This window comes from Corylus avellana, chromosome ca9, assembly GCF_901000735.1.
Source record: "Corylus avellana chromosome ca9, CavTom2PMs-1.0".
NCBI lineage: Eukaryota > Viridiplantae > Streptophyta > Magnoliopsida > Fagales > Betulaceae > Corylus > Corylus avellana.
Window position 1 is genome coordinate 23,077,972 of NC_081549.1, and position 15,660 is coordinate 23,093,631.

At 39.3% G+C, this 15,660-nt stretch overlaps 3 protein-coding genes across 4 annotated transcripts; 1 reads left to right on the forward strand and 2 right to left on the reverse strand.

The window, feature by feature from the left end:
• The first annotated feature begins 647 nt into the window (after positions 1 to 647).
• LOC132191737 (uncharacterized) lies at positions 648 to 6,444 on the forward strand. 2 transcript variants are annotated; one of them, XM_059606827.1, is made up of 9 exons: positions 648 to 1,036; positions 1,243 to 1,844; positions 2,603 to 2,679; positions 2,783 to 2,951; positions 3,695 to 3,783; positions 4,021 to 4,185; positions 4,348 to 4,425; positions 5,420 to 5,523; positions 6,003 to 6,444. In XM_059606827.1, the coding sequence occupies exons 2-9, from the start codon at positions 1,259 to 1,261 to the stop codon at positions 6,106 to 6,108; spliced, it is 1,374 nt and encodes a 457-aa protein (XP_059462810.1). In that variant the 5' UTR covers positions 648 to 1,036; positions 1,243 to 1,258; the 3' UTR covers positions 6,109 to 6,444. The 2 variants fall into 2 exon arrangements, with proteins under 2 accessions (XP_059462810.1, XP_059462811.1); XM_059606828.1 differs by having other exon boundaries at positions 1,249 to 1,844.
• A 1,136-nt stretch (positions 6,445 to 7,580) lies between these two features.
• On the reverse strand, positions 7,581 to 10,552 carry LOC132162006 (pentatricopeptide repeat-containing protein At1g71420). The gene has a single exon (XM_059572249.1). It carries the CDS (start codon positions 9,972 to 9,974, stop codon positions 7,713 to 7,715), a length of 2,262 nt encoding a protein of 753 aa, XP_059428232.1. The 5' UTR covers positions 9,975 to 10,552; the 3' UTR covers positions 7,581 to 7,712.
• A 1,072-nt stretch (positions 10,553 to 11,624) lies between these two features.
• On the reverse strand, positions 11,625 to 15,544 carry LOC132191871 (uncharacterized). Its single transcript, XM_059606987.1, has 6 exons — positions 15,079 to 15,544; positions 14,414 to 14,584; positions 14,132 to 14,251; positions 13,191 to 13,379; positions 12,534 to 12,698; positions 11,625 to 12,261 (listed from the first exon to the last, which is right to left on the reverse strand). Exons 1-6 carry the CDS (start codon positions 15,295 to 15,297, stop codon positions 11,863 to 11,865), a joined length of 1,263 nt encoding a protein of 420 aa, XP_059462970.1. The 5' UTR covers positions 15,298 to 15,544; the 3' UTR covers positions 11,625 to 11,862.
• Between the last annotated feature and the right edge of the window lie 116 nt (positions 15,545 to 15,660).

Genomic DNA, 15,660 nt, shown 5'->3' on the forward strand with positions numbered 1-15,660 from the left:
TATTTTTTTAAAGTTAAATACCTTATTTATCTTTGTGGTTTAACTTCTTTATTTTTTATTCTTTATCACAAGAAGTTCATCTGATTTGCCTAAAGACGGAGATGGCCACACCCTCGAAATTTCGTTCAAAATTTAACAAAACGCCACGTCAACACCAATCACAGCTTGACACATGTACACATAATTAATTGTATATATATATATTAAAAACATTAAAAAATTATATTCAATTATATTTCAATAAATTTGGTGGTACCCCATGGCCAAAGGGATTGGCTAGCCACCCCCAAATGGCCGTAGCCACCTTCAAAAAAAAATTTTAAAAAAATTTAATTAAATATAATTTTTTAATGTTTTTAATTTTTTTGAAAATTATTATTATTTTTAATTAATTAATTATATGGACAAGTGTTAAACCGTGATTGGTGCTGACGTAGCATTCCGTCAAATGTTGGATGAAATTTTGATGAAGACCATCTCCGACTTTAGGCAAACAAAATGAACTTCTTATAATAAAAATGAGTTAAAAAATAAAAAAATTAATCCGCACATAAATGAGTAAGATATTTAACCATATTTTTTATTATTTATTTTTCTAGTCCTATAGGATTAAAGAAACAAAAGAATCAGAGGAGCTTCTCTCTTGTCCTTTAGCCCCCTCTTCTCGCGCTCTTCCTTATTGAGCGAGAAAAGGGAGGAAAACGAAAAAAGAAAAGAAAAAACCCCCAACGCCATCAAAGCTAGGAAAGGTCAGAGAGGCCCCCCTCCCCATTTTCTCTAAAGAGCCTCTCTGGTCCACATTTCGCAGTCGTTGACCGATCGGAACCCTAAATTCTTCCTTCTGGGTTTTCCATTTCTATACGCCTGTCGGCCTGGAAGACTAATTCTTTTACCCATCGTATTTGCCGATTTCCAAGCAACGGAAAAGGAGCAGAAACGCTGTTTCTTTCTTTCGTCTGTCTGACACCTGAGGGTTAGGGTTTGCGTGATGATGATTTGAAAATTGGAGGTCTTCCGCGGGGTTTCGCTTTCCAAGGTACGCTTGACTTTATCAAGCTCTTCTATATTCTCTATATCGTCGTCTTTTTTGCTCGTTTCAAACTTTACTTGCTTTGCACGGATATGATATGCTTCCCATCATGTCATATATATGGGCACACACATGTGCGATGGTGGAGATTCTTGAATTGACTGTGACGAATATTGCTCTGATTATGTTTATGATTATGATATAATGGTTAGGGTTAGGGTTCAAGAAATGGAAGCGTCCGGAAACAATCCCGAAGTGGGGTACAGGAGACGATACGGATTGCTATCTGCTTCGAATATCATTCAGGCACCACTATCGGCGTTGTTGGAGTACTCGGGTCTTGTTCGTGGCAGGTCTAACCACCAAGAAGCCGAGGGTTTGATTCACGGACGCGTCTCTTCCCTCCATTCTCAGCTCGACCAGCCTACAACGAGTACCCCCAACCATGGGGAGGTCTCCATTAGGATAATCGGTGCAGGGGAACACGACCAACATGATGATAGGGAAGCCACAGCCACTGGATTGGTAGTTGGGCAGCAGCAGGGTGGAGAGGTCGCCGCTCCTAATGAAACGGCTGGGATGGCATCGGAGGGCCGGGAAGGAGATTCCACGATTGATCGTGGCGGAGTGGGAGAGGGAATTTCCCAATCCGTGAGCACAGGTGCTGATGGAGAAGCTGTGGATGGAAGCACGGCTAATGGGAGGGACTCTTCATACCAGAGATACGATATTCAGCAGGCTGCCAGGTGGATTGAGCAGGTCCTTCCCTTCTCCTTGCTTCTGTTGGTGGTCTTCATTCGGCAGCATTTGCAAGGTAATTGTTTTTTTTTCAACTTGTGTTTAGGAATATAGCTTATACTTTGATATTGCCATAATTCCGGTTGTTGTTACTTGTTAGGGTCTCTTCATTTTATCTAGCCAGAAAAAGATTTTGATGATTATTAGCTTGACCATTGTAGGAATTTGTTATCAAAATTGTATTTTTTTTTTTCTACATCCCCGAGTTGGGCAAACATGGAGAACTCTGTTAGATGAGATATTCATTTTATGTAGTTTTAGATGACCATTAGTTGACTTTAAGGAAGTTATTGCGGACTAAATGATAATTAAGGTGTGAATAGTCCGTAGGAGGCTATTGCTGTTGCTTATTAGCTAGCTAATTGCCCTTTCTGCTTCATTCATATGTTTTCTTGATGCAGTTTTAAAAATGCTTTTGATTTGCTATTTTTTCTTTTTCTTTTTCTGGGATAAAAAAGGCCTTACTCTCAGGTGGTCATTTCTTTTAACTATAAGAGGGTTTTGATAGAGTTATGAGTCTTTCTTTGTTGTCCGTACTATAAATATTTCAAATTAGAGAGTTTGCACTGATTAGGCAATCTCTGCCTGTGGGAAGAATTGAGGATGCATTTGCTTGCGTTACTTTCCACATCAAATACCGTCCTCAGGAATTAAAGAGGCGTTCTTGAATTTGCACGCATTAGGGTTTTCCTAATATGAGCATGTTTTAGCCCGCATTTTTTGGCCATTTTTCTTTTAGTTTAGTGACCTTCGCCTTTCTGCTGTGACTTACAGGTTTCTTTGTTACTATTTGGATTGCTGCGGTCATGTTCAAGTCAAATGATATTCTACGTAAACAGACAGCTCTGAAGGTACTGCATTTTTTAGAACTGTACTTCTAATTTTTTGGTAGGACTTCCTTTTTGGGATGAGAAAGTTCCCTTTATTAAGCATGTGTATTGTTTTTGGCTGCAGGGAGAGAGGAAAATCTCCGTACTGATTGGCATTTCTCTTGCATTCACAATTCATGTGCTTAGCGTTTACTGGTGGTATCAGAAGGATGATCTTTTGTATCCATTGGTGATGCTTCCTCCAAAAGCTATACCACCTTTCTGGCATGCTATTTTCATCATTATGGTGAATGGTATGTTTTTCTCTGGCTATTTCTACGAGTTAATGAAATCAATATCATTGATATTATATCATACTATCATCTCATTTAACATGTTTCAGTGGATCCTTTAGTGGATATCAGTGTGAAGTGCTAAGAACATGGAAGTTAGTATAATAGTTTTAACTTTCTTCTGAATTTATATCTGCCTAAACCAAATGTTCACTTGAATGGTCTTCTAAACTCATTGAGTTCTCTTTGTGTTGCATATCTGAGGACGTGTAATTTTGCATATATAGGAAGAAAATTTTAGTTCTAGCTAAAATTCTATGAGATTGCACTTCTCTTGTATTGGACAAAGTTTTCCTCCAAGCTGGGATGGAGAACTTTCTCTAACCTAGTCTATAAACCATGTGTCATCTGCATGTGAGAAGCACCTTTTTTTTAATTGCAAGGAAAACTCTGTCCTCTTGTATTGATAGGCTGACCCACCCCTGTCCCTCTCCCTCCCTCTGCCCCATATTATATATTTGTCTTTTGCAAGTATGGGAATGAGTGATGTTGCTGTAAGCCTCATTTCAGATCTCCGTTTTGTCACATAGTGCATGATATTATTGAGCGCAGATGCTTCTTATGAATTCCTGTGTGTGTGTGCTAGTTTCTTCTGCAGCATTGCAATAGTCAGCTTGTTCTTTGTATGTGTGTGCATGCATGCATGCGTGCCTGCTAGTTTGTTCCGCAGCATTGCAATAGTTTCTTAGGTTGGTTTCTTTCAGATACCTTGGTTCGGCAGGCAGCAATGATATTCAAGTGTATTCTCTTGATGTATTACAAGAACAGCCGAGGCCGGAATTATCGTAAGCAGGTGAGGTAATAGAAAATCTGGCATTTAGCAAATTCAGTTTGGCTCTGTTTTCCTTGGCAAAAAATTGATTGAAACAAGAGGAAGCTGCTGAAAGTGCTTCCTTTTCTTGAGCATTTTGAATCATTTTTTCTTTTCTTATTCTTTCCATGAACTAAACAGTGTTAGATTAACATGATTCACATATGTATGCCTTTTATTTGCCATTAATTTCTGACTGTAGAAGCACATATTTTCCAGGGTCAAATGCTTACTTTGGTTGAATATTTGCTGCTACTGTACCGTGCCTTGCTGCCAACACCGGTCTGGTATCGTTTCTTCTTGAACAAAGAATATGGAAGTCTCTTTTCATCACTAATGACAGGGTTGTATCTAACATTCAAGCTCACATCCGTTGTTGAGAAGGTATTATTTTCTGTTGATACATTTTTTTAGATTATTCTCTGGTCTTTCTTATCTCTTCATAAGTATCGGCTTTCTGGCAAGAGTTCTCTTTCTTCACATGGCTATTATCTTCTCCTCCAACCCACTTTTTCATTTTGCCCTTTTTTGCTTGGTGATGGTCAGGTGCAATCATTCTTTGCGGCATTGAGAGCATTATCACGTAAAGAGGTGCATTATGGGGCTCATGCAACATCAGAGCAGGTAATGTGAATATCCTTTTCCCACGTACTCAGACAAACACATATAGACTCATGCAAATAAACATTTGCATGGTCTTCTGCTTCTTTTTATTTATTTTGGGTAAAAAAGGAATCATAGAAAAATACAATTCGTCTTATAAGAAAATTGGATGCAATGGAAAATAAAAAATTGATAACATTTCTGCTGCATACACGGGGAACTGGTTTGGTTATTCCATTAGCTGTTCTTTTACATTTCAATAACAGTTTGCCATGTGAATGGCCAAATGACCTTAAGTGTGCTGCTAGTCAATACTCCCTTAACATTGTCTCAGTATTTATGTGTTGTATTAATAAAAAAAAGTATGTGTGTGTGTGTGCGCACACTTGTATGCCACATGCTGATTCGAAGGGTTTTCTTGTTGCCTAACTAAACTGAGTTTTTCATTGATATGGTTGATCCAATGCAAACTTTTAGTCGAAGGATTACCTTTCTTTCTTTCTTTTGTTTTAATTTATGATTTAGAATTTAGTTCCTAGGGTGGCCATCATCTTTGTTCCTAATCAGTACTTTTTTGAACAGCTACAAGCCTTCCGCAGGGTGTAATGCTTGCTTAAATATTTTTACATTTTTTTTTGGGTCTAAGTGCTTAATAATACCTTGTCAAGTTGTCATTGAGCTAATTTTATCTGATAGCGTGAGATAGAGCAGTGGCTTAATCCTCGGTTTGGCCTGGGGTCCTTGCACAATTTTGCCGCAACTCAATCACTCATATGTTTCTAAGATTATTTTATTGTCTTAACCTATCAAACAAAATAATAATAATTTTCTTGTCTTAAATATAATTAGAGAATTAAATGCCTCAGGGATAAAGGCTGAAGTTTTGCCATCACACTTTAATATCAATAGACTTCCCTAGCCCCCTGCATTTTCTAAGATTTTAAGGTTTTCTGAATTTATTGGATATGAAACTTTACTGGCTGTCTGTGATTTTAAGTCGTAAAATCTGATGCAGGTTAACGCAGCAGGAGACATGTGCGCTATTTGTCAGGAAAAGATGCATGCCCCTATTCTACTTCGTTGTAAACACATCTTTTGTGAAGACTGTGTATCAGAGTGGTTAGTTTATTTTTGCCATTTATGTACTCTACACCGTTAAACTTTTCTTGCCAGTTTATTTTTATGGGTTTAGTCCGAACAATGGCTTTTTATTTCAAAACCCTTGTGGCCTAGCATACATCGTTTTAGCAACATCTGAGTAATATTTTCAGCTAGATTGTGGAATGGAACCTTGACTTAAGCGTTATAAGCCTTGAAATGCGCATGGCACCCAGTTGTATGGCCTAGACTGGTCTCAAGTTTAGACGATATGGGCCTTAAGCATGGTTAATTTGCCTGTGTTGTGGACATTAGAGTTAGTAGTTGGCCAAATGTATTGGGACTTGCTTGCTATGTCTATACTTGTGTTTAGGTTTGTGTTTTAAGTTCTGTTGTTCCCGTAAATGTTGTGTATTGTTCCCTTGGGGGGGTGCTATGATGCAATCATTTTGCTTATTGTTGTTAGGTCCTTTGGATGACTGATGGTCCTGTTTTCTCAGGTTTGAGAGGGAACGGACATGCCCGCTGTGCAGGGCTTTGGTCAAACCTGCTGATCTTAAATCATTTGGCGATGGATCGACAAGTCTATTTTTCCAGCTGTTCTAAATTCTTTTGCTGAAAACCGGGGAGTTTTTCTGCTTTGAAGCTTTAAATCTTATTCAAAGCAGCCTTCTCCTGATCTCTTCGTCTACAGAAGCAATTTGACTGTATTTTGCTCTGCCTTGTTCATGGGTTGCACTGGAAAGCTAATTGAAGTGCCTGGCTAGTGTTGAACTGGCAATATGTTCATATGTTGTACTGAGAAATGCTGAAATGTATGTAATGGGCCCTTAAAGCTACGGAGGAAGTTTTATGGAATGATATATTCATCCAAAAAAGAGAAAAAAGCAGAGGAAGTTGTTGTAAGTACTTATCATATATGTCATTGTTCATTTGCCATGAGTCAAAGTATTTTCCGACATTTTTTTTTTATAACCGTAGGCTCCATTATATCATTATCCTCCTCGAGGCATACATAATGTATTGTTTCTCAATTTCACAATTTGAAGTGTTTTTGAGAGGGACATCAATTCGTTTTGGGTTTACGGAACCATAAAAGTATCATGTGACCATAAAGCAGGAAAGAGAGGGGAAGGGGGTGGCACTGAATGCTACAAAGCAGTAGCAAATGAGGTCAATGCATGGAGGATGATGAAGTCAATTAGTGCAGAGGGAAAAATCTTGCGTTTTCCAAGTGTGTATTCCCTCTTTGGATACATCAATCATGATGGACCAACTAGCAATGTAGAGTGGAGTTTTATGCATTAAACCATGGGTCTGAATTGATTAGTTAGGTGTGTAATGTCAACCATGCCTTTTGCTTGATTGCTTGTATCCATTACCTTTTTATTCACCATATGTTGTATGGTCTCAGCAGATGCAATCTAAAATATGATGGCAAAATATAGTGCTTAAAAAAAAAAAAAATTTTGTATTTATGATTTTTTAGAAAGTCAATAAAATCCATGATTTGGTCAAGAATGACAAAGTTGATAACTAGTTCATCTAAGCCTGCCTAATTGGAAAAATAATCACAAAGAACAAATGCGAAGGCCACCCTTCAGTCCTTGATGGTAGGCGGCCTAGCCACCCTGGTTGCCAACGGAGTGGTTCGGCTCCCCCCAAATCATTAAAACAGTTCTTCAATTTGGAATAAAACAGTTCTTCAATTTGTTTTTACGCTAGTATGCTATAAAACAGTCATTTTTTGTTTTGGGGTTCACTTTTATGAAATCAATTTGCTAATTTTGCATAAGACACACAACACTTCAAATATATATTTATCCGGGGCTACGATTAAGAACCCTACCTCTGTCATTTCCTCCTGTGAAATTGAAAAAAAAGTTGTTATTGTCTTCAGTATCTTCAAATATTGACAGATCTTGAGCAGAACTCTAGGCGTGCTTTAAGTGAGATGATTTTCCCGACAAGGTTCACTATTTCTGCTACCACTTGGGACTAAGAATGAAATTGATCTCCCTAGGTGCGTTTTCATTGGTCCACTCACTCAAAGACCCATAGTTTATGCATCGAGGAACTCACAGCATGACTCTTCTCCATCAATTTTCATGTGAATTTTTGTTTTGTAAGCAATGCATATCATCGAAATGCGGAAAGCAACACTAATGCACAGGATGTATACAAAGAGATTTCGCCAATAATGGTAGTTGCTACCAGTAGTCACTGCAAGAGCACAACCCGTCTTTAAAATGATGAAAGCGGTTCGAGTCTCTGACAACAATCTCCTTCTGAAGTAGATCTGAAGCTAACTTCATGAAATTATGGCAATCCACACAAATTCGGATGTTCTTATTGATTCTTATTACTCTCCCACCACAACACAGACCACCTTCCTTCATTATGGCAAAGGCTAAAGCTAGCTTCTCACTGTGATGGTATAGTTGCTCCTTTTTGTGCTCCTCTTCTATGTCATGCAAAGCCAAGCTTGTCTCTGGAACATACCCCATCTCCTCTAACTGCCCGATCAGTTCTTCAAGCCGCCTGCATATCACCTCCCTTTCTGGATGGCGTCGGCCACCAGACGCAAATTCATGCACCCGATTACCAATCTCAACCAAGCTTAATCCGGGCTCCTTTCTCACAACAGACCCTTTCATTTCATTCCTAATTAGGCCAGCATTATCAAGATCACCGCCGGAGAAATATATGTTTGACATTTGTACATAGCTTAATGAATTGCCTGGCTCCAACTCCTTCAGTTTATCTGCAGCTAGCTTGGCCAACCTTGTCTCACTGTGCTTCCTACATGACCCAAGGAGAGTGCTCCAAATTACAGAATCAGGCTCCATCGGCATTCTATTTATAAGTTCCTCAGCCTCAAGAAGTCGGCCGGCTCGCCCAAAAATGTCAACCATGCAGGCATAGTGATCAAGTTGAGGAGCAATACCATATTTACCAAACATAGAATCAAAGATTTTGATTCCTTCATCAACCAGTTCAGCATGGCTGCAAGCTGTGAGGAGAGCAACAAAGGTGGTAGGATCAGGTTGGATATCCATTTGCGAAAAGAGTAGCAATGCTTTTTTAGCTCTCCCATGCAAGGCATACGCTTTTAGCATTGAGTTCCAAGAAATCAAATCACGAAATCCCGTTTCATTAAATATTTGCTTAGACAAAGCAATGGAGCCACACCTAGCATACGCATGGATCAAGGCATTTGCAAGTACAGTGTCACCTTCAAACCCAGCTTTAATAACTTGCGAATGAACTGTCAAGGCATGCCGTTCGGTCACAAGGCCTGCACAAGCTTTCAAGACAATTGAGAAAGTATACCAATCAGGAGCTAAGTCCTCTCGAAGCAATTGGCGAAACAGGAAGAGAGCTTCTTCTGGGTCACATTCTGCAAATGCCACTATAATGGCAGTCCATGAAACAATATCTCGACAAGAGTTTGTCTCCATGAAGAGCCTATAACAGTTGGCAGTACCTCCGCCAAGATCGGAGTAAGACTTAATTAATGTGGTTGTTACCTCAATTTCTGACATAAACCCTGTTTTGATCGCGAGACAGTGCAACTGGAAACAAAAATAGAGACCAAAATCAACATCATTGTTAGTGCTTCCACCCAAGGAAGCAAAGAGGCTGAGAAGCGTGGCACGATCAAACCCAATTCCGTCACGGTGCATTTGTGAAAAAAGACTGATAGCTTGGGCCCCAAGCCCTCGACACTGAAATCCTGCAATCATTGAATTCCAAGAAATAAGATTCCGGAACTCTATGGTCTTGAACACGCTCCACGCCTCATCCCTATCAAGATTATAAACACCATAAACAGAACTCTTGCTATACATGGTAATAAGAGCATTCGCAACATAAACACAAGCATCCAAAGACATTTTCAACGAAAGCGCATGTACCTGCAGGCCACGCTCACCATCCCTCTCACCACACGAGCTAAGAGCACTTGCCACCGCAAACTCATTCGGACGGAAGTCCACCAACATGCCCGAAAATAGACGAAAACACTCGTCGGTTCGCCTGTGTTGCGCGTACCCAGAAATGAGAGCAGTCCAAGAAACAAGGTTTCTGTTGGGCATTTCATCAAACAGGTAGTTGGCAGAATTCAAGTCACCACATTTGCAGTACATGTTGATGAGATGGTTAGTGACAAAGAGGTCAGGCGGGTTGACGGGGTTGTTGGAAAGCATGTGGCGGTGCAGAGAAATGCCTTCTCGGAGGCATTTGTGGCGAGCACATGCGTGGAAGAGAGTGGCATAGACTTGGAGGGAGTGAGGCGGAGTGAGGGTGTAGAACAGTAGGAGAGTTTCTTGGAGCTGGCGTCGCGTGTCTTGTACGCGCACCTTCTCGAGAAGATTGGTGGCTTCGGCCTTGAGGCTACACGCTGTGGGAAGATTGGCCGAACGGAAGTGTCGGGAGAAGACGTACCACGCGGACGTGGTCGGGCGTGGCATCACGGGATCCGATGATGGGGTTTCAGGAGGCAACTAAATCAGCAGTAGGCAACAAACGATGATGGGGTTTCAGTAGAAACCCCTAAATCTTCGCCAAAGTTTCAGCTACCCAACGACAAGGGGAGAAATGTCCTCCTCTCGCAGTTTGCTTGAAGCTGAGCAAAACATGCAAAACCCAAATCTCCCCTCACATAAAAGTAAAAACCCACAATGGCAGGACCATTAAAGACCCCAACAAACAATAAACCACCCACCAGAAAACACATAAAACCCTAGAATCTTCAAGAATATCATCATTTAATTGGTGGGCAAGATCGCAGTAACAGCTCGGCAACAACACCGACCCAAAATCACAGAGTCCCCGAAGGGCCTGCATTCCGGCTAAATCTGGAGGATATCACTGAGCTAGACGTAGTAAGACTTTGAGAGAGCAAGGACTAGTAAAGGAGAGACCAATAGGTCACAAGTCGGAAAGAAAAACGAAAAATTGTTGAGAAAATCTGAGAAACGAAGGCGATAAGCATCTATTAAAAAAAGACAGAAAGACATATCAAGAACGAAAGCAGTAAGAAAGAAGGAAAGAGAAAATACCGGTCCTAATTAATTCTACTATCAAATGTGAATGCTTTGATTTTCATATGCAGAATAAATAAATAATCATTTTTTATTTACAGGTGGTTAAATACACTTACTTCTCGAATTAGTGCATAGGGAAAAATCTTGCTTTTTCCAAGTGTGTATTCCCTCTTTGGATACATCAATCATCATGGACCAACTAGCAATGTAGAGTGGAGTTTTATGCGTTAAACCATGGGTCTGAATTGATTAGTTAGGTGTGTAATGTCAACCATGCCTTTTGCTTGATTGCTTGAATCCATTACCTTTTTATTCACCATATATTGTATGGTCTCGGCAGATGCAATCTAAAATATGATGGCAAAATATATTGTGCTTAAAAAAAAAATTGCATTTATGATTTTTTAGAAAGTCAATAAAATTCATGTTTTGGTCAAGAATAACAAAGTTGATAACTAGTTTAACTAAGCCTGCCTAATTAAAATGAAAAAAAAAAAAACATGCAAAAGACACCCTTCAAACTGGCCATTGAAGGTAGGCTGAACCACCTATGTAAAAACCATCACTCAAATTGGTCCTTGATGGTAGGCATGGCCACCCTCGTGACCAAGGGAGTAGTTCGGCTCTCCCAAATCATTTTTGGGGTGGTTGAACAACTCAAAAAGGTAGTTCGATTATCTCAATTAACTCCTTCAGCCGCACAGTTTTGTTTTATATGTTGTCATGATTTGAATTATTCATTAAAAATAAAAGACATGTATAAAAGGTATTGCACCAATGCAAAGTATTGCAACGGTTCTGAGTCTAGAATGATCTTGGATGGAACGTTGCTAGGTGTAGAATACTAGCTAGAATGATCTTGGTTCTTCCTTTTTCTTTATCTGAATTTCTGGCCTGTCTTGGGAGTTACCTATGAGATTCCCTTGCATAAAAAAGGCTGGCAGCGCGTCTGATTATGTGTAGTGATAATTCTAGGATCCACACGAATCATGCTGTGAGTTGTAGCAGTTCTGACTCACTTCCATAGTTGGCATTCTTGTTCGAACAATCCATAAATTATTACGAATGGGCATGTGAAGTGAATCACACTGAACAGGCCGCTAGCATTGCAATGTTAATGACAAATGGCAATTGCTCACAGAAAACACATAACACCAACCCAATTTGAATGAGAAAAAAATTACAATAACAACTGCAGGCGGAAAAATAACTCCCCTCCTTGCCCCTCTTCCACCCACAAAAGAACAATGGAAGAAAATGAATAAAAAAATGAACGAATACTAAATCTTTGACTGAAGAAAGGAGATCCTACTTAGGAAGATAAAATGGGTCTTTTTGTATCTTCTTCCTCTGCAACTGAGCTACTCAAACTCTGTGGGACCTCACTTTCTACAACATCCTTGTTCTCTTGTGGCGGCGTGGGCACAGGAAAAATTTCCTTCATCTCTGGTGGGCTTACAGATCGGGGAATCTCAGAAGGTAAGCGCGGGGATGTAGGAGAGGGTGGGGAAATAGAGAGCATTCTGGGGATGGAAATGGGGTAAACTTCTGTAACTTCTTCAATGCCTTCGTCTATGTAAACAACGTCTTGCATGGTGAGTTGGTGGTATTCAACAATTTCCCTGAGGAACCGGTTCTCACGTGCATATATTGAATTCTCATTTGCCAAACGTGACTTCTCAGCCAAAAGAGTCTCCAGTTGAAGGCGGATCTGAGATCACAACCACTTGCATTAGAAACAGTTATTTGTGAATGAAACAATCCATCTTGCTCTCCAATGAAGAGACGACAGCATAACATTACATGTATTTGCAAGTATCTTCCTAATTCCTATTGGCTGAAATGCAAAAAAGAATGTAAATACTTAAGAGCATAAGCATCTTCATAATCAACTTGAACCACCAACATCAGATTAACAAACAAAGTGACGCACGAGTATTAATTAAAGATTCTTGCCATGCCCAAAATTAACAAAAAACATACCAAGTCGTCGTCTGCACGGTGGTCCCCCTTCTCACGATTCTCTCGCAGAAGTTTATTTTCATCTTCTAGTTGAGCGCATCGTTCCTTTGCAAAAGCTAAATCTGCTTTTATCGTTTTCAGCTCCCGAAGAAGTAGTTTAGCTTTGGCAGCTGTTGCCATTGCAACCTGTGAAAGCACAAAGGCCAATTATGCACTTCAAAGCTAGGAATAGGTTCAAAAATACTGATAAGTTGCAAATATCATATACCTCAAAGACTCAAAAATGAATACTCAGAGAATGAACTGCATACCCCATCATATACTTTTAGGTTCTCTAATCCCACATGCATAATTAATAAAGCAATTGATAGTTTCGATAACTGAAAGCTTAAAAACCTAGATAAATGAAGTTATCTTATGTAGCGTGCATCACATAAGTATTCTATAAAACAGTCATTTTTCGTTAAGGGGGTTCTCTTTTATCAAAGCAATTTGCTGAAAGCTTTATTTATGCTGTATTGCGGACTTGGTATTGTTTTGATCTTCGGGTGACGGATAAACCAAGGTATTCCTTCCCTGCTGAATAACTTTACATGAATTATTAATTCAATCAGGTTAATTGTATCTAAGGATTAAAACATGAACCAGTCATGCACAATTACATAGTGGCCACCTTACGTCGCGAGATGCCTTGAGTTGAGTTTCATGGTTGGTTTGAATCTTTGGTTGTGTTGGATCCTGCCATGAATTATTCACATTAGGAGACTGATTTGGTGCCTCAGAATTGTTTCCTCTTCGCTTAATTTGTAGTTTACGGGTTTCTTGGATGATGTCTGCTGTCTTATTTTCCACAATGGTGCGACCTTCCTGGGAGAGACAAAAAGAAATTTTTTGAAGCAAAGAAGATATAAGAAGCTATGGGAGAAATAGGTAATCCAGCACAAGGATAAGCTTTAAGGAATCAGTAGTAGATAAGCAAGTTAGCTCCATTTTGACTGAAAATCAATTCATTCTTATCTCTCAAATAACTGTAGGTCCTTGGCCTAATTACAAAGTCAACATCTATTACCAAGCACATTGTATAAGTAATTCGAGTTTCTCATAAATAATTATTACCAACAATCTTAACTAGGTATATTACAAATAGCCTCAATGTGGTTAGGGATAATTATATATCACAAAAAACATGTCGATTTCATTTTACTTCAAACCACAAGGAGGTTTAATGACAGTTTGCACAAGACAAGAAAGTAATTTGTAATTACCCTAGCCATGGATCAAGATCCCCTACAATTATAAAGAAATTGTAGGAGATCCTTGTCCACTTAACCACAGGGAGGTAATTTGTAATTGTCTCTAATAAATACACTCAAGTTGGACAATAATCAATTGGAAGAAAGGGAAAAAGATGTACAATGATACATGATAGTAAGGGCAACTCTTGGCAATTAATATCTCAATGAGCCAGTAGATATGAAATTTGAAGTATGTGAAGATAAAATGTGAATTAGATTATCATGCAGAATCAAAACAAGGGAATAAGATTTAGAGATAAATACAGAGGAACAAACCTACAATTGACTTGAGAAGGGAAGCAAATGAATTAATGATCTTTTTACCTCAAAAGCCTTTTCAAAGGTGTCACCAATGTGATTAAGGGACGATGTTATTGCATCTAAACCCTTCCTTAATTTAGGATTGTCCATTTTTCTGAAGCTCTCAGGCGATTGATATGATTGCTGGAATTGATATCGTAAAGAGTAGTATTAACAAAAAAAAAAAAAAAAATCAGACAGCGGAACTCAGCAAGTAAACACGGTATATTGCCAATATGTATTCAGAAACTGCATTAGCATGAACAATAGTTTGTAGCTTCAAAAATAATGTTAACTCTGTAATACCTGGCCACCTGTTGGGGTGTTGAAAGCCTGCGATCTCATTCTGTCAGGTATATCCTGTTGCTGCGACATGTTATCATCCTCAAGAATTGCTTTAGCTTTTCGAGCCAGAACACCCCAAAATCCAGATTTGGACTCGCTTTTTGTTGATGTATCCCCATACGCAGGAAAGCTCTGTATTTTCAGGCATCACTTCTCATTCACTGAGAAAGCTAATTGACAATAAACTAATATCATATCTCTACAGAAATTAGCATGTTGAGGTGCTAAAAAAAAGCTTGTTAACTCCATGAACCTTCTAGTTTATGGGTAACGGAAGAAAAGAAAAGACAAAAGTCTCTGATTCTCCCGAATTAATATGTAATCAGTTCTTATCGTTGAGGTCTTGTACGGCACTTGGTCTAGTATTTTACCAAAGCAAAAAAAATGAAGAAAGCAACTTTTTGTTTTTATTTTTTCTAAATTTCTGATCACGATCACAATATCATTCTCATCATAGCTAGAAAACATGGGCAAGCTAGGAAAAAGAAAAACACACCCAGATACGAAAATCGAAGCAAGGTTCATGGGTTGGAATGTGGAAAAAGATAAAAACAAGATTAGATCGAATTCAACATTCAAAAGAAAAAACAGATCTGTTTGTTGAAAAGAAAGAGAAGAAGAAGGACCTTCAACGGACGAGGTTGATGAGTAGTGGCGAAAGCAGAGTCTGCGTAGGCGGAGGAAAGGGACGATTCTCGATGAGCAGCGGACGCCCGGATTGCCTGGGCGGCAAGAGATGATGATGAATTTGATGAATCATTGTTGTGTTTGTCGTCCGGTGGCAAATGAACCTCCTCTTTGAAGGTGGACGCCCTCGTTATCCCCTGTCTTCTCCTATATGCCATGTTCCTTTTCCTCTATTCCTCTTGCAAAAACACCTCCTCTATGCTATCTTAGACATACAGCTCCGCCTTCGCCTCCGCCACCACCGCGACGAGAAAGAAAAGTAAGCAGGAAGATCTCGACTCCGTTTCCTTTAGACTCAAAATCTGTTCCCACGTCTTTTAACTAACTCTTCCGTTTTTTAATCAAATCAAAAGCAAATGAAGAAGAGAGAGAGAGAGGAAGAGAGAAAGCCCCGCTCCATCTATATTGTTAAGGCGGGCTCTCATTCACGTGTTGGGCGACAACCCATAAATGTTGCTTCTGGCCCAGCGAAAACAAGACCTTTCAAAGTTCAGATTTTTTTATTTTTATATTGGGAAATG